Source organism: Liolophura sinensis, chromosome 2, assembly GCF_032854445.1.
Source record: "Liolophura sinensis isolate JHLJ2023 chromosome 2, CUHK_Ljap_v2, whole genome shotgun sequence".
Classification (NCBI taxonomy): domain Eukaryota; kingdom Metazoa; phylum Mollusca; class Polyplacophora; order Chitonida; family Chitonidae; genus Liolophura; species Liolophura sinensis.
Genome location: NC_088296.1, coordinates 11,367,375 through 11,394,420, shown reverse-complemented (window position 1 = coordinate 11,394,420; position 27,046 = coordinate 11,367,375). Strand labels below are relative to the sequence as shown.

Here is a 27,046-nt window from a genome sequence, read left to right as displayed (position 1 = left end):
GAGATACACATTCTCTTTGAAAACGTTGCCTTGGTATGGCTGATATATTGCCCATGACAAGGATGTGGCGTTAATCATTCTTCATACTTTTTAGAAATATAGCAAAAAAACTACATTGGAATACCGTGTTTGGTTTCACGAAAAGTACTTTTTATTACTTTATTAAAAACAAAAGTAAACGTAACAACCATACATCTTGTATTTGTAGATTCTGGAATGTTAGTCAATCTTATGTAACACCAAATAACATTTGAGTCACTCTGTTCGATTATATTTCCTTGGTCTAGCAATTCATAGACCACTGTGTTATGATTTAAATAAATTAGTTAATGGTCATCAAAATACAGATGTCTGCGACCGGTTGCACCCGGTTTTCCAAAACATCGACCGATTTAATGAATTGCTGGAAGGCTTGGCTTTCAAATCAGCTCCTTAACCTATCGAAGTAAACAAAGTACTCATTAGCATATATGATTGACAGAGAACGTAGGCGATTGTTGATTTTTTTCCTCCTACTGATGTTTGTGGCCTTGGTATTTAACTGTTGTGGGCAGATGTGTGTCAAAAGGAACAATGGGCATGGGAATTGAGCACAGAATGGAAGGCGTCGAGCTGCCATGAATTAATAGCAGGGTGCGTGCGGTTCATGAGGCGCGGGAGGGCTCAGCTGTTCGTTTATTTTTACATAGCACCTGTTGCCACTCCATACGCCAACATTTAGACACAGCTATACCGCATTTACTCCTAACTGCAAAGGAGGGTAAACGGTTAACTTGGTTTTGGAATAGCAACAAAATTAACGGATGTGTAAGAGGTAATCATACAAAAAACAAATAATTGTACACTTTCGTTTCTATCTGAGAAAAATATGTGGGGTTGACGGTGGAATAATGTGGTTTGGAATTTTAGATTCTCTTTTTTTTACATTTTCAAGACATATACACAGTATACAAATCACAATATATTTTCAGTTAAGATAAAAAAGTAGGCCATTATTGCCTACATGTAGTCTTCGGGGTTCTTTTTTTCTCAGTCAGTGAGTTACTGAAGATAAAAAAAATGTAACTAACAAAATGTAATTCCATAGATCTTACCTGTACGCCATTGCCTGATAATTTCTCAGTGGCACCAGTCACTGGCTTCCGTTCGTATTTTCGTCGGTGCATCTCGTCTACTTCCGTCAAATACCAAGTTCCGTTAAACAGGTTTTCCGTATTGCCAACGGGTGTGTACGGCGCTGTAATCCAAATCCAGTGTAGCAGTACGGTTAAATACTATACATGCATAGTTATGGATCTGATTGGAGTTTTACGCCGTACCCAAGAATATTTCACTTAAATGACGGCGCCCTGCATTATAGTCAAAGGAACCAGGCAGAGCTCGGGGGAAACCCACGACCACCCGCAGGTCGCACGTACGGCCGGAGTATACATGGACGGGTGTAACAGTCATAGTTATCAGTGGAGCACATTTAATTACGAAAACTTGTCGGGTGGAAGAAAAAAGGTCTTTGAAAACAGATCAAGCCATATGTATATGCCATAGGTAATTCCGGTTGGATTATTACACGGGAGGTCATGTACACCTGTGGTTACAGCGTTTCTACCGTCAATGACGCAAAAAACCTTTGTTAATGACATAAGTTGCATACTTTTCTCCGTAAACTTTGCGAAATATGCGAAATTCTACGAGTTGGGGTAAGAGTTAGGAAAAGCCTGCGCACTCCGCTAAATTTTATTAAATGACAGTTGCACCGTGATTATTAATTATTTTGAAGTTTACCTGTCTGTGCATGTCAACATAAAATTCAATCTACATCATGTGTTTCTGCAATCTAACCTTGCAGAAACACATGAAAGCAAAGCGAATCATTCGTTTTCCAGTGTCAATTAACTGGCAAGTACACTCGTATTAAACCAACTAATCCAGAGCAAAAGTGACGGGGTTTCCCTCAAATTGTTTCTAATATTCGCTAAATCCCGTGACTCGCGCGAAGTTTCTGCGATTTACCGTAGCTTAAAGAAGACACGCATTCGAAGTCTCACAGAGAGCAATTACACTTTAAATGATTATGTGGCGTACACCTTTGTTCCTGATGATAGACTGGTTGAATTTATCAACTCCTCCCCTCTTGGACTGGTTACCATTTTGTTCACGCGTGAAGATAACGCAGTTAAAAAACAAATCGAACTTTAGGTTTACCTAAGTGATGAGTCTCCTCCCTTAGTTTCATTGTTTTATCAAAGGTCTCTGGTTGAACCTTGATCCTACTGTCCAATCTGTCCTGTAGACCCTTCAAACTGTCGTGGAGCTTGGCCAGAGATGAGCCTTCATAATAATCGTCCGTAGCGGTCATTGAGAACATGGTGGAAGCTAGTCCGGAGCCGTAGGAAAATAACACTATTTTCTTCCCAGCTAATTCAGCGGCAGAAGAATACCTATGGGACAACAATACTACATATAATACAAGATTTACAGCACAGATAGTAAAACTGGTGCCGTGAAGTGTGATAGTTGACAAATTTTCACACACGTTACCGGTGAAATCCGGACACTTGTCCATTTACCTCAGTTACGGTTTTATTCTACATGGAGCTGTGATTTATATTTATATCTTTTTGCCTCTAAAATTTGTTTTACGAAATTGTAAGTCATTTGCCGCATTTCTTTACTTGTCAGAAAAGGGTTGTAGACAGGGTGTGCCTCTGGTATTGTACATACGCTTTGACTTATTTATTTGATTGGTGTTTTACGCCGTACTCAAGAATATTTCACTTATACGACGGCGGCCAGCATTATGGTGGGAGGAAACCCACGACCACGTTATTCATATGCCTAAAACGTAACGACATACACATCTAATATCATCATATGTGTATTAGAAATGCAACGAAAAGGCAGAAAATACACACACACAAATTTTGTATTCAATCACAGTAAGGATATATGTATACGATTAAAAATTCCTAGTATAAAGATTCGCATTACAACTACCACAATGCGTGTTATGCACATTACCATGTTGAATGATACACATTTGCATGAAAAATGTTTATTTCGTGACTTGAAATCTACCATAATGCGTGTTACGCATTACAATGCTGAAAGGTACACATTTGCATGAAAAATGTTTATTTCGTGGCTTGAAATCATAAAAGCTTACACGCAAATGAAAACTCATTTTTGGAAAAACAAGCTTTTGGTTCTTGACCTTTACATAAAGCTTAATTTAAATACCAATTACTCCTAGGTAATGTAGTTATATTATTCTAATTTTTCAACATTTGGTATATGTTAGCAAAACCGATATTATTTACCTGTACTCACTGATATTTTAGGCAACGTAGCCTTTTGTCCTGTGGCAAGTTATGTACGCACTTATGCTTTAAACGATATAATAAAACCTGTTGGAATGGAATTATAAACACAATATTACGGCTCTATGGAATTATAGTTATATAGGCTGAAGGGGCATGACGGCTACGCATGAAGAGTGAAGGTCTTACTTGGCAATGCAGGAAGCCAGTCCACCGTACACGGATGCCGTATACATATTTCCCACTTGGCTGGCCACCTTGAGACTCGGCAGAGTTTTCCTACTGTACATGTCTTTACTCGCCTTGACAAAGGTTGACTCTACTTGTTTGTCGAAGTACGTGTCTTCTAGTTTGACGTCTCTGTAAAGAACAGTATGCGGTTATTATTTTTTCATATTTATCTTTTTTTCCCTTACAAATATAAATTTACAGGGTACTTGACTGTAAATTTAAAAAGGACAAACTTAATCCAAGTAAAGCAAAATGTTCATGTCCAGGCATGGCTCGTGCAGTATTTAATACTGAACAGTAGAGCAGAAAGAAACCTAAATCTGGGCCACGTAGCAGACATCAATTACGGATATCAGTAATCAAGAATAATGGAATAATTTCAGGTAAATAATGGTTTAGCAAACCATCAAAGAACACAGAACGTACTGTAAGAACTATGGACAAAGTCATGTACAGAAAACCAAACACTTTTTAAAATCACAATTTTCAAAGTTTTACCCGACCGGGTTTGATCCTTGGTCTCCAGACTTAGACGCGTACGCCTGAACCATCCGGCCATCCATCCTTATTATGTTGCATTATCATGCTCTTTGCGTATAGGCATACTTCAGTAAAATCGTAAACATTTCATTACGAATTCGAAAGCTTAAATCACGTGATTGGAACTCCCACCTGTAAGCATCTAATTCGTCGTGCTTGGATTCCAAATACGGAGTGCTTTCGTTTATAAAGTCGTTCAGCATTAATCTTCCCACTGATTTCTGTACCAGTTTACAGAATGGCGTGTGGAAAACAAAATCGTCAGCAGAGCTTAAAGAAAAAGGTTCTGAAATCCCGGCTACAAGAAAAAAAAATAGATTTCAATTAAAGAAAAACAAAAAGCTTTAACTTAATTTAAACATTTTTTCCGTCAAATCTTGGGTAATTGGCTTTGGGTAATAGGAGCTTCTGGTTTAATTATCTTTAAATCGCACCTATTATCCAGTCTGGAGTTTAATCAGTAGTGACTGATGGAGTAAATATTTAAATATAAGACATAATCTTCGTTTAAGCCTTTGAACTTAATTTCACTCCGCCATTTACTTTTATTTAATCTGAAAGTTAGACTTTCCATTGGCGTACAGTTATTGAGTCAAATGTGATAATTCTGAGTGAACAGTGTCTCTCAAACAGGTTTTATGTAAGAGAAATGAAGTCATCAAAAGTCCTTTGATCCTGAAAGAAATAGCCCATACTGTTTTCATCCGATATAATAATATCATCCGTTACCCTTCACTTCTGAATGAAAGAGCCCATTTTTTCGTTTTCCACCCTGCACGGCAAGATCCACGTCCTGAGCACGAGAGAGTTCCGATCAAAGTGAAAAAAATCGAAAGCTTGTAACAGGTCCGTGGTTTACACCCGTTCACGCCGGCTTCTCTCTCCCATTAAACTGAGCACAAGTGTAAAAATAAACAATTACAAATAATAAAGCTACACTAAAATAAATCATTAAACAAAACACTTGCCATTTTTCCTGGCTGTGTTGGCCTTAGACGAGTAAACCTTGTAGCACTTGTCCAGCGCGTGAAGGTAACACTGAATGGAGAGTTTACCGTCAACCACGGGGTATTCAGACGACAGGTTCGGTTTGTAGAAATCATAAGCGTGCTGCATATGGGATCCTCTCAAACCTGGACAACAACAACAACAACAACAACAAGTAGAGGCTCAGCTAAATACATCGTGGGGTGGTCTGTCAGCATCCTGTAGTTGATCGTGGGTTTCCCCGACCTTTGCCCGGTTTCCTCACACCTAATATACCTAATCAACAACAACAACATTAAGTATAGTTTCAATTAAATATATCCTAGACCAAGCAAGTTTTTGACCTAGACAACAATATTACAACAGCAAGCTATTAAACTAGACAACAATATTACGCGCAGGTTCAGTTAAATATTTGGTCTGAATCAAAGCTAAAATACGTTTGTTTTTTTTTTAATTCAACGAGCCTTGGAAACTACTGTGTTTAATTAAACCCGGATTTTTTATATTCTGAATATTCAGTATAGATCATTGTTTTTGTTGTTACCCTTTTTTGGTGTTGTTGTGTTATGACAGTTCTGTTGATATTCAAACGTCGTTTTAATCTGTGCACTTTAATGCAAACATTGATCGCTTGCGTGCACATTGAAATACTTTGCAAAACATCTTCGTCCGTACTGATCAATTGTATCAAAATATACACGGGAATTTTCAGGGATATGAACCCGGCTTACCTTGGTCAAAAACAAGAGGTGCGTTGGGACCCACTAACATCGCCACGGCTCCTGCGCCGCCGGTACATCGGGCATTTCCGGTCGCATATACAGCAATATCACCACAGACTACTAATGCGTATCGCCCTGTATAGAGAAATGGACGTTTTTTTTTTTTTTTAGAAAAAATTGCGGCATAAGGCAACTATGAGACAAACCATTGAAAGGAAATGGTAAAACATTTGAGTTCATATTGATTACGTCTTTGTTTGCCTCGGGCAACATTGTCACATTAAAATGCACTCTAGTAATGTGCGCTGAATGAGAAATGAGTTTCTTTGAAATAGGGCCACCGTTTTACATTATATTTCTCAAAGTACATATACATGCATGTGTATAGTATACGTCCTACATTTAAACTTCTTGCTGCATAAAAGAGGACGACGTTGGGTGAATGAATGCTTAGTGTTTAACGCCACATCGGCAATATTTCAGCCAAATCAAGAGCCAATGAATGAATTTTCGATGGAATAAGAAGACCAAAGAAAAAGCATTTAAAAAGTTTCAAACATTAGTTAAGACTTGAAAACCATAACATTTTTATATTATATAATCTGGAAAATGGTATGTAAGTATCATTCATATGTATATGTAATAAAGAACTATATCTTATTATATAGACCAAGGGCCAGCATAGAGAGTAAAACCAGAGCACTGGTGACAGTGTGACAGCTGACAAACGGTCACCAGCAGCCAGCCTCTCTTGAATTAACCTCAGTTAGTGTTGTGTGTATGAGTCAAGTAACCACTGTTACATCAACGATAGGCGTGCTGTATATTTCATTTGTGTACTCCATTAAAACTCTGAATAGAGTTAAAATACTTCATTGAAATGTTTGCTTTGGAGGAATTACTACACATTTGTGTATTACCACACAGTGATATTGCTTACCATCCCATGCGCTTGATTCCACCCAATGCACCGCGTTAAGCAATGCGGAGGTGCCGCCATAGCAAGCATTCGTTGTGTCAACACCTTCCACGTCAGTATTGCCGCTACCTTCGAATAGCTGCATCAACACAGACTTCACACTCTTGGACTTGTCAATGATTGTTTCCGTCCCTACTTCTAGTCTCCCGATGGCAGTGTAGGAAAGATCGTTTCTCTCCACGAGTCGTTGGACGACAGTGAGTGCCAGAGAATTGATGTCTTCTCTGTCCGAACAGAAGCCCATCTTAGACTGACCAAGCCCGATGGTGTACTTGCCGGCGGAAACACCGTCAAACTTTTCCAACTCCGTCTGGTCGACGTACTGAGATGGAAAGTATACCTCCACAGCGATAATGCCCACGTTTTCAGGCCATGCTTTGGCAGTTGGGTCGTTTGAAGCAGGCATGGTTGGTAATCGAGGAGAAATTAACACAAATCAAACGCGGTGCGCACTGGATATACTGCAATAAATTGGAAGTATTCGGTCATAGCATCATTTGCCTTTGTATGAGAACCTTCAAGTCATTACTTGTTTACTTTTCTATATGAGGGGATGCTCCACAGCCTAGTAGTTGGAGTTCGCTGAGTGATTCTACCCGGTTTCCTCCCACCATAATATAACTGAAATATTCTAGAGTGCGGCATAACACATTAAATCTAATAAATAAATAAACGCTTTACCCTTTGTCAAACTGACATTTTGTCCATGGTCTATTGCCTGTGCTCCAATCTACGTTGACTAAAAGGCTGAGGAAAGCTTTTACTTTACCTGTTTACAGTAGTGCTAACTAGACAAGCATGTTTTCACTGTGTTATGTCAGAACGTTTGACCAGCCGAATGATTGGTCCGGCGGTTAGCCACAGGACATACAAGACAACCACGAAGGTAACCAGCAGAGTGGATGGGGAAATTTCACCATTCTGGCGAGAGGTGTAGAATTTTAACTTCACTGTTCAAAATGATTTAAGTGTAGTATGAAAATCATAATTATAAAGGTCGACTAGAGGCTGACATAATATTTGCTCTACCTCTCTTTTGTTTTCTCTTTTTGTCCATCTTTTAGCACTTATTATTCACAAAATTTTAGTGTTTGATTGATCTCATAAATCATAAATGTGTCATTTTTATCGAGCTTGATTTTATACAAGGAATCAGGAAAATGACGGCATATTGATAAGTGACTGATTGTCATTTATGGTTCATTTGTATACAAGATAGTCACCTCCAATGGCGCTTCAACCATATTAACTGATAAATCTTTGACATGAAATCATCGCCATTGAAAAAAAAAAGCAGTGCAGATGTTCGAAATTTTCTGTTCCCTCAGACAGGTTCTTCAGCAGTTTTGTAGTAAATTTTGACAGGACAACATTTATATCTCATCTATTCAAACATATATTTAGACGATTAGGCAGGGCCTCTGTGGTTCAGTAGAATGCGGTCGCTGTGAGTTCAGCTCATGCTGGCTTCCTCTCCGCCCTCACGTGGGAAGGTCTGTCAGCAACCTGCGGATGGTCGTGGGTTCCCCCGGGCTCTGCCCGGTTTCCACCCACCATAATGTTGGCCGCCGTCGTATAAGTGAAATATTCTTGAGTGCAGCGTAAAACACCAATCAAATAAATTAAATAGAAGATTAGATCAGGAAGGCATTAACTTTAGGCTTGATTAAATTCCCATCAGTTGTGTAACAGATCAAGATTTATATGAAGATTTGATCCCGGTATAGCGTTGATGCAGTTTTAAACAACTGGTCCATGACATTTTGGATTTTAAAAGAAACTAAAGAAAAAGGTGCCATACCAAAATTTGACGCGCCCAACGTGTCCTTGGTTATTTACTCGATGTGTCCAGGAGAGCAACCCCGACAGAAATGCATTTTGGTTATGAGTGGCAGCGGTATAGGTACTGTGTGAACAGGTGTCGCTGTCCATAACGGGATTTTTACTGTTCTATATTTATGGTACGTGTTAACAAAGAATAACGGCGCTATGTTATGTTATGTTGATAACAGTTTATTTTTTTTTTGGCACTATAACAGCACTGTCAGTGCAATCATGAAAAGTCGGTGCTCTTTGTACCCTGCGGCCCGTGTTACGAATGCAACAGCTTGGCATAACACCTTGATAATCAGCGGACTACTTGTACGCAGACAACACTAGTGATGCTTTATAACCAGCCAAACAGCTGTGTCAAACGCAGCCTCGTGTAGAGGCGTGGGATGTGCCGAATGAATAAATGAATTGCCCTGGCTTGTTAGGCAATATTACAGATATATCGTGGGTAGAACATATTTAAGCCAGGCCTCCGTGGCCGAGGGGTTTAGCACGCCAGCACGGCACAATGACCCGGGAACCTGCCACCAATGCGGTCGCTGTGAGTTCCTCCTCCTGCTGGCTTCCTCTCCGGCCGTATGTGCCACCAACCTGCGGATTGTCGAGGCCTTCCCCTCGGGCTCTGCTGACTTTTGCTCCCATAAATACATTTGCATACGATTGGCTTTGGCATACATTGCTCGCGTGAAAAGAAATTAAATTTCTTTGTTTTTACCTTTATTTTCCTCATCTGTCCAGAAAAATTACGTACTGTCTCGCATTTTAGCGGAACACTATGTGCGCAAAATTACTGAAAAAAAGTCACAGGATGTCAAGATATAAATCGCACCACTAAGGTAACGAGGTTAAACATCATTACTAATTATATCGGTCTCAACAGGAAACAGTTTATTTCTTTGCACAGTGTCGCAAAAAAGGCCCATATAGCTTTTTGATAGGCTTGTGCCCTGCACGTGCGATGGCAGTTCCGGTAGTGAAATCTTCAAAGCCTCATAACACTCTAAGAAAGACGTCTAGGGTATGTGTCTTGTGGGTAAAAAAAAACCAACAAAAAAAAGAAACACTCAAACGAATTTAGGGATTCTATCGCTCTCTGGAATGACAAGAATATGGGCTTTTTTATTAGCCCACCAGCTGGCTGGCCTTCAGGCGTCGTTATGGTGCACACTTTCCCATAATTCCTATATTTTCAAATGTAGACAGATTATATTGCCAAAATAAATGTTATCTTTATAAGATTATGTGCTGACACGCAACGAAGTACTTTGCCATTACAGTAGCGTGGTACGACAACAAGGCTTTCTACTGACGCGCTTCGCCATTACAAAGAAAGTCGTGGTGAGGTCAATGTTATTAGTACACAAAATAATGGTCTTCAGTGTACATCTTCTGATTTAATATATATTGATTTTACAGAAATGAAAAAGAAGAGAAAAAAAAGAAGCAAAATAAAAAGAATAGGAAGACGGGAAATTGAAGTCGAACACGATCAATTCGAATTAGTATAGTATACACATGTACATGTATATTTTTAGTTTGGTTTACTTTTTCATTTGGATTAAAAATTTATGAAAAGTAAATCTATGAGTAAAGTGTTCACCGTGAATGTAGTGGGTTCAAATCTATTACATGTTAATTTGTTTTGCTACTGTGATACATTCCTCTAATTCCTTTACATCTCCAAACACAAGAGGACGACATGTATGTATCATTTAATACTCTCTTATAACCTGAGTTCTCCTTACATCTGAAGCAAACGTCCGGGATGAAACATTTTGTTTCTCTTGTCAATTAACGCCACATAATACCGTTAAAATTTGCAGGTAAAGAATATCCATTAAACGATTTGGTTTTATCACCTGGTTAAAAACAACGGGTTTTAACGCTTGCGAGATATGGTAATTTCTGAAAGACAAAGGCAAAAAAAAAACTGATATAAGTACATTGAAGAAGAAACTGAAGACAAAATATCTGCAACCGAATCACCTTGTATAGCCCGTCCATCTAAAAATCAGTCCGTTAGCTCAGAAAAGAGAGCTTTTACGTATATATCAGAATCTAATTGGGCTACAGGATTCGGGCAGCGATGGGCGGCGGAGGAGAACAGCTCGATATAACGTGACAGTGAATAGTTTCTAGGGTAAGGGGCATAATATACAGATGTCTAACAATTTGGTTGAGGATAGAGCAAAAAAGAAGGTTCAGGGAAAAAAAAATGAACGCGAGCCCATTTGCACGATTTATGTTTGGTCGTTACCGATGCCGACTCAGGGGCAGAGAGATCTTCCCAGCATGACGCCACGTTTTGGACGTAGGTTGCCCACAGCGGAAGCCTGGCCCCGGGCTCGGTGCCTAGATGCTGGCTTAATGCTGCACCGGTGGGGATAAAAGATAGCTTCAGACGGTGCCAGACATAAAAGCTCATTTAAGGTATACACCAGCAGTGGGTGGTTCTCCACTTTCGCTAATCACGATGAAATTCACTAGAGGATGTAACATTCCAGTATTTTCATCCTGACATTTTGCATTTATGTTTATTTCAGTTGATTTGAATATACTGTATGGAATCTGCAAAAAAATCGGCCGCTTTTGCAGGACCTTATTTAAAAAGAAACCTCGATCTTGTGTTCTGATTTTACTTAATCGTGGACTCCATGAAGATTTACGCACAATCGTAAGAATAATTTCCAAAGAATGATTATGACCGTATTTCAGGGGTATCGTGGGAGGGTAATTTAGAAAGTAATACATGCAATCAATTCCTGGATTGTGGTAATGTCGTACTCCGCATGCGAGTCATTTATTTGACTCTTTCAATCAGTTTGTCGATCTCAAAGGCCTCATCTGCAAAATAAAAATAACAGGAATGTGTCAGACAAACGTCACTTAAAAGGAAAATCGTTCAGTTTTTATTTCAATTTTAAATCAGAAGATGTGTCCCTGAAAAACTAGGATCGTTCGCCGAATATCTGTTTTCGGTTTCCTCCACCCAAAAAGCGGACCACCCTTCTTGGCCATTCCGTTTACGCTAAGAAGGCTTTCAAATGTAGATAGGCACAGTGAATGCAGATTTTAAAGCCATACATATGACCCGAACTGGGGTTGAACCTTTGATTTTCACTTGGTATACCAGAGGAACTGACTTCAACTCCAGCGCAGTGAGGTCCGATAGGAGATAAGCAGTGTTAAAGGATGAATAGCGTGCAGCGCTTTGCCTTACCGTCGACACCTTTTTTCCTTACATTGTTGTTTATCTTAACGGTTTTACGGGAGAAGAATGCGGTTGTCAGTGACTGCGTAAACCTTGGTGAAGCTTAGGCTGGCAATGTTTGCCCACACCGTTTTTATCGAAATGAGAAAATTAGCAGATCTCGGACTGTTTGCCTGATTGCATTCATTTGCCCAACAAGATAGATTGCTTTTAAATTAAGTGACAGATGCTTCGAACGTCCAGCGCTAAAAGCTATGGTTAGGGTTAATAGACGGGTAGTTATGCTACAGCAACCGCGTCTTAAACGAAACGCGCTGTGAAGCCATTTGGCTCGCCTGGACGGAACGCAGTGTATCAAAGACTTATTTGGCCCAGTGTCTAGATAATGATACTTTGCACAATATCACGCCAGGGTCGTTTGCGATGATAATTGGGCTCCAAAAGGCCAAAAACACTGTCAAATTGCGATATAGCATGTCTGGGCAGTTGAACTGTCTAATTCGCGTTGTTGCTTTTGTCCCTGTTCTTCAAGCAAACATTTTCGAATGGATTTGCTGTCCACTGTCTCGGATGATAATTTGCTTTATTTGTCAAGCAGTTAATGGCTGTACAATATTACTATAGTCTGACTTTACAGACAGCTGAAAATAGGCGACTCCCTTAAAGAAATATACAATACTATAGTACGCCAAATGCACTTGAGAGGGTTACATTATTACACTAGTTGGCATGGTTGATTGCGGTAAAACTAAAACTGCGGTCTATTTCTAGTCGGACAACAAGGTAAAACATTGGAGCGACTGCATTTCAGAACTTCCCCATGAGCACAAGAAAGAAGCTAAAGGTATCACCAGATTTGTAATTGTGAATTACAATTCAAACAGATACTCGTTCTTCTCAGCAACTAGGGTGGAACACTGGATATCTTTAGAACTAAGAATAGTACCTTTTTGCAAACGTAATGAATGAAAATGTAGTAAAAGAAAATAAAATTATTAAAATGGTATTAAATTTAATAAACAAATTTAACAAATCGGATTGAAAATAAAACATCGCTCATTAACAGGTGTAAAACACATATGGTGTGATATTTTTGAATGTTTATTTTGATTTTGAAAAAAGTAGAGTGTTAAATATCGGAAAAATTGGTACACATTCTGCAACAGAGACATTTTTCGTTGCCAAACAATCGTTCCTATTTCATGTATTACACAATAAGGGCGAATGAAAGAAGTAGACAAACAGCAGCATCTATAACAGAGTGGAAACTGGTAACATGTAAGCTGTAAAGTAGGGCTGACTGACGTTGTAACTTTATCGGAATTTTAATCAAACTGCTTTAAAATGACATGTGCTAACTTGTACCATCGAAGACACATCCCAGTGGGCCTACTACAGATTAGGGTGAATAAGGCAAGATGTAACATGCTAAAGAATTGATAGAAATAGAGAATTTTGCCTTATAGGACACGTCTCATAGGAGATTAGAGTTGATTCATGGCAACATAAATGACCAACACGTGACAGTGTTGTACGAGAGTTGCGTTCCACGAGTCAACCTAGTACATTAGAACCATTTCGGACACTTGATGAACGGTGCGGCATCAAGTCATTATTCCCAGCTCCCAGGGATCCCGAAGGTAAAACATGAAAAAGCACAGTAACAATAGTATTCTTCTGTAGACGCTTTCCTTGGTTTGTTTACATGTACATTTCTTTTCTTTTTTTTTGCGAAGACGTGATTGTCGAGTAGCCAAAAAGTCATGTATCAGTTCGGTGTAATCTGTATTAGGCTGTTAGGCTACATCAAGTTCTTCTTGTTGAAAGAACGGCTTCCTGTACTCGTTCACTGTTTGGATCAGTCCGTGGTTTTCCTGATAGCGATGAGTGTGTATCTATACACATGTGCTGACGTGGACAAAGACGTTGGGCATATCTCCAGGGGTAACCAGCCAAAACCGGACACAACAACCTGTCTTACTCTGTTGTTGTCACACGTAAAGTATGCTCAGCTTTGAATTTTTGTTACGTTTTGTAATACGGACAAGAAGACAAAAGCGTGTGTAAGTTCCCAATGTATAGGGCATGGATTTGCACAATGGTTACAACACAACAGTTCAGTTGATAATTCGTGTCATATTAAATGCAATTTCATAGATACTTTTGATTGCCATCAATACTGTATAAAGCTACACTTGTCCAAATCCGTCCAAAACTGACTGGAAATATGCTTCTTTGCCGTAGTTAAGCATGATTGTCAAAGGGAAACTATTTTTGATTTCCATCAATATTGTGTACAGACAATAAAGTTACGTTTGTCCAGATCCGTAAAAAATTATTGAAACTATGCTTCTTTGGCATAGTTGAACATGATTGTCAAAGGGAAAATATTTGTGATCGTCATCAATATTGTGTGCAGACAATAAAGTCCATTCTGTCCAAATCCGTCCAAAACTGACTGGAAATGTGCGTCTTTGCCATAGTTGAACATGATTGTCAAATTGCTGCCATAAATTAAACATTCACAATTTGGCAACAAGTGGAGCCCATATGTAAAGTATTGGGAATACCTCGTTGAGAAGATCTCATTTCTACAACAATTGATTGCATCGTCATACAAAGTCTCTAATCCCTCAAGAATCACAGTACGATAAAACGTTAGCCTCATATCGTTTAAATACTTAACAAAATACTCACCCTCATATATGGGGCCCGATTTACTTTGAGCTTAAAATAACTGATTCGTACGGAAAATATTTAGATTCATGATTAATGAAATAAGTTCCTAATTATAGTTATTTTAAAAAACAAAGTCGTTGTTGCACTTAAAGGACCTGTCTGGCATAACCCCTGAACTGGCATTTTTCATTCGAAATCGAATTCTGAATGCATAAACCCTCTTTATAAGAGGTCATAAATCATAGCCAGACAGCGTGAGTCAGAGCCTTTTAAACACGTATTGCCAATCCACTTTTTAAAACGTTGTTATTTCACACACATTAACTTAGCCAATGTGTTCAACTTTCCAAACTTACCCGCAAATCGGCTTCAAAATTGGTAATTTTATTTCCCATTGTGCAGATCCAGGCAGTCTTACCATGTCAAATGTAATTTGTTGCAATTGCAATGCACCGAATATGCGATTAGCAAAACAATATATGCCAATGCATAGTTATTTTAATGGATTTTTGCATAATACTTAGATACATTTTTGTGCACTTGGGCTAATAATTCACAAGGGGTATATATCTGCAATATTCGGCAGAAATGTAGGAGAACAGGTAACGACTTCGGACTGCTAATTTCGACAAATGATCACAGGAAAATTTGAAATCCTGTTTTGGAAATTCACCTCGTGCTGCATAGGCCACCGCTTTTCATCCGATAGATTTTAACTAGCGTCTGCTCGATGTGGCTCTAACATTGCGTAAACTGACAAGAATCCGGGTTTCACCGGTTACGTATGCCCATTTGCCAACTATCACACGCCTGTTCCTGCTGTGGTTATACTCTCTATGCTGTACTCCTCTGTGTTCTGTGGCTTCGAAGGCTGTAATAGCTCAGATTCTGACAAAACATTTTGTATAATGTATGAGTTTGCATAATGTATGAGTATAACGTTGCAAAATCTCACCCCCAAGCTTTGAGACTGCGTAACGTGCGACTTTCTAATACAGTAACAAGTAGTCTCGATAACGTGTAATATTATACCTGTACACGACGAGGCCAATAGCAGCTTGTAATGGAGGAGATTGTAGTGGTACATCCCTGTCCCCACGGTACATCCCCGTCCCCACTATACATCCCCGTCCCCACATAGCACAGTGTGTATGCAACGATGCAACAACACCGTCATAGCTTAAAGACAGCACATTTTGCTTAGCCGCGTCGCTATATAAATCACTAACACCCAAGCTGTGTTATTTGGAGAACGTTAGTACGCTACAACAACCCAGCCCCAAGCTGCAGTCTGGAAGTACTGTGCAAGTTTGCAACGATGTAAGGACCTCACGTCAACCTCACGAGACCTCATGTTGCGAAAATGATATGTAACGGTGCGGCTGGGCTTTGCGTAGGTACAGAATGTGTATACCGTGGAGGTATGGCGGAGGTGACGCTGCAAAATTCCAAAATCAAATTACACAATATGCACATTCTGCGAAAGATTGAGGAAAAATAAATTTTGAAGCAACTCTTTGATTTCAAAGAAACGCGACACAGTCCAAAGGTATTTAAATTCATCCAAATGCAACATACTGTTTTTCTAGTATGATGTTTATTGTCACACAGCGTTTCTGTGTTGCACAGTCTTCTACCATAGATGGGGGTTTTTTATTTGAATTTTACGTCGTACTCCAAAATATTTAACTTATACGACGATCACAAGCATTACGGTGGGAGGAAACCGGACAGAGTCCGGAGGAAACACACTACCATGTGCAGGTTGCTGGACAGCTTCCAGGGTACATGTATGACCGTTTTACAATAGAATGTAACGATGAAGGTATATATTGCATACACCGTGTTATCCATCTCCTTGAGAGTAAAGGGGCCTCGATCTCTCAGTTGCTTAAAACCTCAACTCTGCGATTGTTAGGCCCTCTTTCTGTTTCTGCTTCGACTTTATGTCAACAAGTTTATCAGGTACCTCGCAAAGATCAGTGGTTTAATGCTGACAATCCCTTGAGCACATCAATCAAGCAGCCAGCGAAGTTATTACGCATTGTATTTGCAGTATTGGGTTACGTTTTTGTCATTTGATACAGCATTAAGATAAAGTCGGTCATTTTAACGCTGAAACATCATTGTCATCACATTAGGCTTAATTTGTCGCATCTCTGTGTCTCTGGGAAAGACCGTTGAAATCCATCCTAATGTTGACCTTTTCAGACCGCATCACTGGCAGACAATCACAGATTAATTCGCATCATCTGGGATGAGACCTCCTCACCTACTTTACATCCTCTGTAGCTGATCTCTGTGATGAGTCCGTAACCGGAAATTACAAATTGTTATTGAATTTCGAGTTCTCCGTTTGAGAAATCCTGCTGTGGGTTAAGCTTAGTGTTAAACCTAAAGCAGTCAAATGTCAAATGCCATTGTTGGGTCTGGGAAGAGGCCATATTAATACCCGTCCAGCTTTTCGGCACATCCGGTTGACAGTCGGCGAGTATCCGCTACTTTATTTAGATTTTAACTTTAGTTCTCGTCGTCAAATGGATTCTTATAGTAAACGTGTGCGGCATTGGTGTATTTTTTTAACGGGACCTAATTACACCAATTGCTTTTAGACAGCGCCCATCCCTGATTGGGCCCAGACGTGTGTCTTTTTGTGATGATTTCTGTCCCCGTTACTCACGCAGTGATTCAATGATGTCCCATCAAACACATTCCCTTGAAATGTTTGTTGTCTTAGAATGTGTATTATTATCCTATGAGTTAACGTGCACGATTGGAGAGTAGCATGTAATCCAGGACGAGGTAGATGCGTTCAGCGTACTTAACAAAGTCGACACGTTGCAATCAAAGAGCATAGCAAAAACATATTTTTGATTTTCAAAAACTTATAAATCACCGTGGTACATGATTTTGGTATTAATTAAATTAACACGCCTGGAATATTCCTTGCGACATTCCGTCTTCACTGCTAACTGCTGACAGTTTTTCTGTACACAGTTACGTCCCATTTCCTTACTTCGTATGATGTTGAATTCATACCAGTGCCTTAGACAAGAGCTCAGCTTGAAAAGTGGCCGGATGTCACCTGTAATATGCTTGAACATTTGACAACCATCTCACGGACGTCGCTGTTCTGGTATTACTGTCTATGCTGTAGTTGTTTAGACAGCATTTATGCATAAACCAAGATTCAGCTGGTCGTATGAACAGTTCGATGCATATTTGATGGTAAGGCTACAAAAGACCTTATCTTATTATTTCATGGGTTACATGTGACCATTTGCCAGCTATCACCCTGTCGTTGCTGATCTGTTTTTTCTCTCCATGATGTGCGTCTTAATTATATTGTATTCCTGCATTAACCAGGACTTAGCAGGTGGACAAAGGATCCCCGAGGCCTGCTCCCTTTGCGTTGTTTCAATTGTATATATTAAATGTGATAACAAAACAGTAATGTAAGTCAATGGTGTAAGGGGTGGGTACTTTGCTACTTTTTAAAGCATATACATGAACAGTTGGAATAAAACTCTAGATAATAGTAAATTGACAAGAGGCTGCGTTCCACGGCTAGTAAGATCAGATGCAAGGGAGCACGCTGTTGTCTGTGCTCTAGTTTTACTCTCTATGCAATAATTTATATATTGCATAATGCTGTAAGCTATCAAAATATATTGAGACCTCACTTAAGTTAAATCTATGGTTGTCATTCTCTTCACTGATTTGTAGTTTGCTGGACCTGGGTGAATATTCTTAGTGGTTACCTAAGCCTCTGTACGTATCCATCACCAGGAAATGGCTGTGATCTTATCGTTGTTGCGTTAACCGTTGATCAATTATTCCCTCAATATATCTATGGTTTGTGGGAGTTGTGCTGGAACAAACGCATATGCAAGCCAGTCACATGTCCACACCGTGCGTTTCGACTCCAGGGGCCGGTTCCTCAAAGCCACTTTTGGCTTGTCAAACATTTGAAATATGATTTTAGAGGTTTTTTTTTCAGCCCTGTAAATTAATATTTTGACCACCTGATCAATGTTATCTGAAGATAAATGTGTCAAAATTCCATTACTGAAAACTAACCATTGTGCCCCCGTTTTCAATTTTGACTAAAGTCAGAAATGTCTGTGTGCAATTGCCTCCTGTGAACTGAATATTATACATGGATGTCCTAGAGGGTCGGATATTAGTCTTTATAGATTTATTAAGAACTCACTTGTCTGGATGAACATTTTTTGTCTACTGAAGTTTGAGCATTAAACTGGAATATCCTTATTTTCGGCCTGCTTTATGTATGGCATTACATTTAGTTTTTGTATGTGGACGGACAGATGGGTGGGTATGAGTGAAGCAAAACGTTTCCACCATGTAGTCTGTATTAAGTTAAGTGTAGATTCTGAGAACACTTAGCACAAAAGTTTTCCTTTACTGATGGTTTCCAGTTAATCACACCTATACGTAGCTCCTGGAAACACTAAAATGCACCATCTGACAATCCTTATAGTGTCCCCTACGTCTGACACCCCAGTTGCCCACGCGCGGCAAAACAAGGATATTTAATATTAATACAAACACAAAGATCAATATCGATAAATAAAATATAGGTACAAGTCTGTTGCATGCAGTATGGACATTTCGATTAAAAGCTGATGGCAAAATCCAAACAGTATACGACTTTATTCAATTGTCCATTCACAACGTATGAATAAGTGTCTCGATGTTTATTGATCAAAACTAGCGGAATATAAGTCTAGTGGGTATACCGAGCTGTATATACTGTATATACATGCTAGAAATCGCACGCGCCTTGAGGTAAGTGTTGACGACTGCTGTGCTTGAGAAGAAAAATTAAGCTGTTACCCTAAACTGCGACAAGTGTAATTATTTGTTTATTTATTTGATTGGTGTTTTACGCAGTACTCAAGAATATTTCACTTATACGACGGCGGCCAGCATTATGGTGGGTGGAAACCGGGCACAGCCCGGGGGAAACCCACGACCATCTGCAGATTGCTGACAGACCTTCCCACATACTGCCGGAGAGAAAGCCAGCATGAGCTGGACTTGAACTCACAAGTGTAATTATATAGAAGAAATCCACGAGAGCGTAAATTTGACTGCAGACGCGTACAGAAGGCCGTTTGTGTTGGGAACTTGAGCAGTAAGAATTTTGAATGCTATTCTGCGGACCATGGCTGTGTAAATTCCCGCACTTATTTATCAGTTGGAAAGTGGATCTATGATGTATGGCTAAGACTGTCTAGTCCGTGTTCCGATTTCTGATGTTTTCAAATTGTATTGTGTTTTCGCTTGATACAAGATCTTGCTGATGCGCCATGACAAGCATGTCACTTCGATCGAATTTCAGAACCTCAATTTGGAGTTAAATGTAAAAGTCGTAGTCTTCCGTAAAAGCAACTACAGCTTATGGTGGACCTTCTGTTTCTGATAGACGGGATTCTACTTTTACGAAAATCTCACGAGATACTACGGCTTTCGGATGTAAGGATAACAGATTTTGGCAAGGCCTGTCTCTTTACACTAGATTCACACAGGCGCTAGTTGCAATTTTCGATTTTTATTTCTGCTTTGGCGCCTAACCGTCACCAAATGTTGTCATAAAAATGCATGTCTACACGTAGACACAATGGGAAAAAGGCCGGCATTTCAGTATGAACCTACACTGGATTCACAGATGGTGTTTATACCCGTTTGTCAAACTGAAAAGTTAAGAGTAAAGTGAATTTTATTTTTATCGTTTTCTTTGTCTGGATATATCATATTGGTAATTAAATGTCTTCAATATCAAACCCTTAGTGTAGCAATATTTCCTTTCTCTCTCTCTCTCTCCCTCTCTCTCTCTCTCTCTCTCTCTCTCTCTCTCTCGCTCTCTCTCTCTCTCTCTCTCTCTCTCTCTATATATATATATATATATATATATATATATATATATGTATATGTGTATTTTTTAAACGCAGTTGTTCGTTTATCGTATCAAGAAACAGATATGAATCTACTGTGTACATTAAAACCAGCTCTGCATCCAAGATAGCAAGGTATCTCACGAAAACTGAACTGAATGTTTACATAAGCCATTGCACACTAATATATATATATATATATATATATATATATATATATATATATATATATATATATATATATATATATATATATATATATATATATATATATATATATATATATATATATATATATACTGGTACGCATACATATAGCGCATGACTCTAAGACTGCGTTATTAGTCAAACAGGCAGGAAAATCAATCTGAATTGGTGAAATGCAATGCACAACTTTTCTCCAACTAATATAAAAGACGTACAGCCAAATTGAATGTTTATTTGACGTGAGGTAATTGAGAGTTGATATATATTTCCAAAAAGGTTTAAAAATAAATAAATAAACAAGAGAGTCATTGTATGGTATAGTATGAGGGCCAATCAAAAATCCAGCTTATTTTCTATGGGTAGCTGCCCGTTACTGCTTTACTTGAGGAAATTAGAAACCGAGGCTGAATACATTGGAAACATTATCGAGTACAGCAGCTGGCTTCTTTTCTCATCGATAATAGACGCTTACTGGATGCCCCGCGATGTTGTAGACGAAGTGTTGCAGTTGACTGTGTGAACAAATAATATGGCGAAACCGCAGTTTAAGCGCAGTTTGTTGTGCTATAGATATCAGACAGAAGATCGCTCACCTGTACAATTAACGCACTTGTTCCACTGGTGAGGTCGTAGCTCGCTTTGAGACACAGAATCAAGCTGGCGTTGGGAGAAAAAGTTGACGACACTCGTTCACTGAGTACCAATAGATAAAAAAAATGACTGATTTGATTTGATTCCGCCCCACATGGTCATTTACACCGCGACGCCCCAAGAGTTCGTTGTGGTTGTTCATGCCAAGACTCCCCGTATGTGCAGCACATAGGCCTAAACGGGTGACTTCCGCCGATCGTGTCTCCTCAAGCTGCGCTGGTCAATGAAGTGTTGCATGCCTGACACGTAGAAAGAGATGAAGACCTCTAGGGAGCGTCGCATCGTCGTTTTCGACTGTGTTTGCAAGGGCTTTCTGGCACCGGCCAAATGACACAGACATACCGTTTGCTGTCCACTCCATGGGAACCTTACCTCCATATTTCTAATGCATAATTAAGCAAGGATAGAGTGCCGGGCGAGATTGCTGTGTTTTTGGATAATGGTGAGGTATGGATTTATACGATGTTGGCGTAAACGAATGCATGGATCATGAGACCTGGCAATTCTACAGATACGTACAGCAAAACACTATTACCCCTGGCGCCGATGTCTGTTAAGAAGCAGTGGTGTGGATACCCGGGTATCCATCCCCAAAACGATTCCTTGGCGTTTTCTACCTTTTGATCAGCAGTCTGAACTTTTTACCCACCGAGGTATAGTGGCACGAAGTAGATGATGTTTGAGGTTTGCAACAGAGGGTAGAAATCGACTTAAACCTACGGTTCCCGCGTAAGTGTGATGGGTAATTAATTACTGTGTGGTGAGCCTAAGGTAAAATTCTGGAATGGGACCAAAAAGTATTGGTCATGCTTCAGAAAAACTGTGCAATTACTGGCATTACTTCCTTAATGAATGGGGAATATCGAAAACGGTGATAGTGTGTTAATTTGGCAAATTGTTCCTTAGTTCTTTGATGCCAGTATTCATGAGGCCCAAAGACAATGGACAGAGTATAGGCAGTAGTAGTGGCATTTATCAATGGTGACGTATTTTGTTTTGATACGAACCAGATTTAATTGAGTGTTATGCATTGTTTCTGAAACGTTAGTTTATTTGATTTTACCTTCATTATCCGACAGATGCGTATGTTTAAAAAAAAAGCAGCAATTTACAACCATAAAATATTAAATGTCTCTAAATATTTAATGTCGGCCTATTACCTTGCAGTCACAGTGTTTCTCAACGACAAATCCAGATGTTTTATCCTTCTTGCCTCTATAAGGGCTTGGATGCATTGTTTCACTATCGGTGAAAAGGGATAGAAAGCCCATACTTAAAGGAACGGTTAAGGAGAGGGAAGAAAGCTTCAAACTACGAGCCATGTACTATATTTAGATGGTCTTGATAATTTGTCTAGGTTTATTTTTTGCGAGAATCGGCAAGTGTTGACAACACCGCATCCCGTTGTAAGCCACTACGCACGTGCATTTGTTTTCCTGACGGTTTCTCCAGTTTCCCTATCTATTTTCTCTTCCTTATCTGTGAGCCGTGTCGGCAGATAGCGCTCTTGATGCGTTGTTTGGCTTGTCATACGCTGGGCAGCCTCGAGCATATGAGCACGCTGGGAATGTACGCGTGTTGCCCTGTAAAAAGCTTCCCCTTTGCCGGAGAGTGAAGTAACCTGGCCGTAATACAGACTGGTGGCCGAGCAACGTCTGCTGTAACAGGGCTTGTGGCTAGATCTCTCGTGTTACCCATCATACAGCAACAGTCACCGATCGCTTACTTGTGCGGATGTTCCAATATTCTCCTTTTCGCTTCAAAGTTTTACGGAATCGCAACGCCATGGCATCGACCCGGAGTTCTGTGGCGATTACGCTATTGTTTGCGTTTATCTTTCTGTGTGTTATGGAAAAGGCGTCTTGCCGGAAACGCACGAAAGTTTTAATCGCTACAATAATACCAAGCGATAGGAAATACCTGTTTTCAAAAGAGAAAGTGTTGCCAGCCATCGACGTGGCCTTACGGCAGGCGAAAATCTATGGATTACTTAAGTGTTGTGATATCATTGTAAAATACAGTGATTCGAAGTGCAACGGAAAAGACGCCCCGATTCAAGCTTTTGGGCTGTACATGGATCATGGAAGAAACAACACAATGCTGTTCATGGGGCCAGTGTGTGATTACGCTTTAGCCCCCGTGGCCAGGTATTCTCCTTATTGGAACGTTCCTGTTATCTCTCCGGGTGGATTTGCACACGATTTTGGCGTTGACAAATCTCTACCGAACGCCGAATTTCCGATACTCACACGGGTCGGTGCGACATTCGACAAACTTACGGAAGCCATAATCAGTATGATCAAATATTACAAATGGCGAAAAATCAAAGTGATTTACGACCCTCTCGCTCTGTCGGATATTTCGCCGAAATTCTGTTACCTAGCGGCCGGAGCTATCATTCACTATATGAAGAACGACTCCGAAGTGCGCCAGGATTTTCATTTGTTAAATACTCCAAACTTTGACGTCGAAACCCTTTTAAGAAACGAAGTTGGACCAACCCATGCTGGTAAGTTTTGTTGAAGACGAGGCAGCATTTTGAGTAAATCTAGACCAGTGACGTGTAATGAATTGTAGTTAAAATAACTGCAATAATTTGACCTAATTTGTCATCACCAACAGTGATCGGGAACGTGTAAGTTGTTACTAATTAAGCATTTATATGTACCGGAATAGTTATAACTCTGAGGTAAATGGACAAGAGGTAGATTTTCACGGGTTACCTGAGACCATTTGCCTACTATCTCACTATCGTCGCTGTTCTGATATTACTCTGTATGCTCCAGTCTTTTATATTGTTTCTTGCCTTAGCCCATATACCCGTTTTACTTAGAGCCTCATGCGCGGCGCTAGATAAACGATTTGTCTTACATTTTCAGCCGTGTCAAGAGCGGATAACTATTATATTACTGTACATCTCACGTACAAGACGCTCGAGGTCTAAGTGAATTTGCCACCCAGTTTAGGGCTCTTAGCATGGCTTACACGATACCCTCTTCACTCAGCTGCCATTAGGAAATTGCAAAGCATAATGCACAGATGTTATCAATATATGTGTTTTAAGTAGCATCACAGGCTGAAGGATTTGGCCCACTGGGAAGGAGATTTTCTGCAATGTCGCGAATGTTTTGGCAAGTAATCTCGCTAGAGCCCATGCAGTGGAGCACTATGTAAGAACTACACGTGTGATGTACAATCGTCTTTCTGTAGGCAAAACCTGCAAGATCTGTAAGGTCAGGGTTTCAAAAAGTGTTTGTCACCAGATATACAAGTTCTCAGTGCACGCGGTAGGGTGTGGCTACTGCTTAGCACAAGGCGAATCCTGTGCTGTACTGTATAAATCTATACGTTTCTGTGCAAACTGTGCGGCTATTGTACGAACTGTACCAACTGCACGTCTATTGTACGAACGGTTTAGCCACCATGGGGCTATTGCTAGAGCAGTACAGCTACTACGCGAACTGTGCAGGTACTGTAGGCCTACGTCTACTTCACGACTGACACGTGTACGTTTCACAGATATTAGGTTCACATATGTCTGACTACTAAGGCGATACATGCTACCTAAAGAAGTAGTTTTTTTTTTGCTGTAAAGTGCAGAGAATTTTTGAAACAACTCATTTAAGGACACCACAACTCTGTACTGCACATCGCCTGTCACACAAATTGTTTATGTATGCTGAACTGAATAGCTGCAATAACGCGCGACTGGCACAGCTTCGTTCGAAAAATTTGAGGGCACTGAGCGTTTAGTGGGAGCATTGGTCGATCAGTGATTGCATAGCACAAACCCATATATGATGTGATAACACAGCACAAAGCAATCAGTGCATGTATGATGCGGTAGCACAGTACTGAGCGATCAGTGAGTGTATAGCACCAATACATGTATGATGCGGTAACACAGTACTGAGCGATCAGTGAGTGTATAGTACCAATACATGTATGATGCGGTAACACAGTACTGAGCGATCAGTGAGTGTATAGTACCAATACATTTGTGATGCGGTAACACAGCACTTAGGAATCAGTGATTGTATTGTACCAATACATGTGCGATGTGGAAACACAGCACTTATGTATCAGTGACTGTACAGTATCAATAGATGTGTGATGTGGTAACACAGCACTTAGGTATCAGTGACTGTACGGTATCAATGGATGTGTGATGTGGTAACACAGCACTTAGGGATCAGTGACTGTATTGTGCCAATACATGTGCGATGTGGTAACACAGCACTTAATGATCAGTAATTGTACAGTATTAATACATGTGTGATGTGGTAACACAGCACTTAGGGATCAGTGATTGTATTGTACCAATAGATGTGTGATGTGGTAACAAAACACTTAGGGATCAGTGACTGTATTGTGCCAATACATGTGCGATGTGGTAACACAGCACTTAATGATCAGTAATTGTACAGTATTAATACATGTGTGATGTGGTAACACAGCACTTAGGGATCAGTGATTGTATTGTACCAATACATGTGCGATGCGGTAACACAGCACTTAGTTGTCAGTGATTGTACAGTATCATCTAAAACAAAAATAGAATTGCGGTTCGGTGATATTTGTTCACAGTACTGCTCAGCTTCTATTCCAATCGAGCTGTAAGTGTGAAACATTACGGTACTGAGTGAATGAATGCTTGATTATGGCTGAGTGCACATTATAGCTATGTAACACAACACTGAGCGGCCCCTGCTGAGAACTGTGCTGCTTTTAGGCTATCTGAAATGAAATACGCTGTTGAAACTCACACTGTACTGGTGGGGCTTTCTTGTATACGGGCACGACGCACGCGAAGTAGTTTGAATTAAATTACAACTGCACATTGTCCAGCTTAGGTGAATTGGATAGATCTACCATGCGCATGTCATAGCAATTATCACCCCCCCCCCCCACCCCCTCTTCATTCTAGACATAGATGTATTGTTTTAGGCTCTGGTCTTACAGACTTAATGCATGATAAATCATCTGAAAAAGGGAAAAACATTTACTTTTCATGATTATCAGCCATGTGTGATATGTCGAGTGGTCGAAACGTCGACGTTGCCAGTGGGAGACGCCTTATGTATGACGTTAAATGTTCCGGAGAACCCAATGATTAATAATTAAAATCAATCAATCAATCAATCAATCAATCAATCAATCAATCAATCAATCAATCAGTACAATACGAATCTCGCCGATCAATACTTGTAATAAGAGAGGAAAGGGACGGTGTGCTGACAGAGGATTGCTGAAGTGTTCTTCTCTCTACATTATTGTTTTTTTACAGATTAACTAGGTAATCGTGGAGCATCAGAAATACAAACAATCCAAATATTTGCTATGTGTTTTCTAATATGTCATATGTCATATTGGCAATAACAAGCCAACACAGAGTTGCTGGCGTAAAGCGTCTGTTTTCAGCGTATTTCCTTCATTTATACACGCTCCATATCACATCAACCACCTAAACATCGTCGTTCTTACATTCTTCAGATAAACTAGGGAAAACTGTTCGATACCGATAGGAAAAAAATCACCTAAACAGCTGGTCCCTATTGTAACAAACCCATTTCTCTGGCTTTGGCATCGTCAAGTGTTTAGAGGTAATATTTACACACTTTTCTTTACCGCTATTTCTGTCGATTCCATAAGATTTGTGGTTGAGGGTTTCTTCAGCATGTTCCATCTTAACAGTGCAGGAGATCTGATCGCTTTGCCTCTTACCATAAACACAGTATGATGAACTAAACACATGTAACACGACAACC

At 39.8% G+C, this 27,046-nt stretch overlaps 2 protein-coding genes across 2 annotated transcripts in view; one reads left to right on the top strand and one right to left on the bottom strand.

The window, feature by feature from the left end:
- Positions 1-419: 419 nt before the first annotated feature.
- On the bottom strand, positions 420-7,231 carry LOC135462483 (hydroxymethylglutaryl-CoA synthase 1-like). The gene is made up of 8 exons (XM_064739709.1): positions 6,741-7,231; positions 5,810-5,935; positions 5,057-5,221; positions 4,221-4,386; positions 3,507-3,677; positions 2,203-2,438; positions 1,095-1,237; positions 420-437 (listed from the first exon to the last, which is right to left on the bottom strand). The coding sequence occupies exons 1-8, from the start codon at positions 7,183-7,185 to the stop codon at positions 420-422; spliced, it is 1,470 nt and encodes a 489-aa protein (XP_064595779.1). The 5' UTR covers positions 7,186-7,231.
- A 15,704-nt stretch (positions 7,232-22,935) lies between these two features.
- The window catches only part of LOC135462722 (atrial natriuretic peptide receptor 1-like), a 212,983-nt gene continuing 208,872 nt past the window's right edge, over positions 22,936-27,046 (top strand). The window contains exon 1 of the mRNA XM_064739944.1: positions 22,936-23,787. Coding sequence (XP_064596014.1) covers positions 23,013-23,787 — 775 coding nt within the window. The 5' untranslated portion in view covers positions 22,936-23,012. The remainder of the gene's footprint in view (positions 23,788-27,046) is intronic.

Coding starts and splice junctions, on each gene's coding strand:
- LOC135462483 (XM_064739709.1), bottom strand. CDS start 7,185: ATGCCTGCTTCAAACGACCCAACTGCCAAAGCATGGCCTGAAAACGTG. Junction 5,222..5,809: donor ACCTCTTGTTTTTGACCAAG/GTAAGCCGGGTT, acceptor GTTGTTGTCCAG/GTTTGAGAGGATCCCATATG. Junction 4,387..5,056: donor CAACACAGCCAGGAAAAATG/GCAAGTGTTTTG, acceptor TTTTTCTTGTAG/CCGGGATTTCAGAACCTTTT.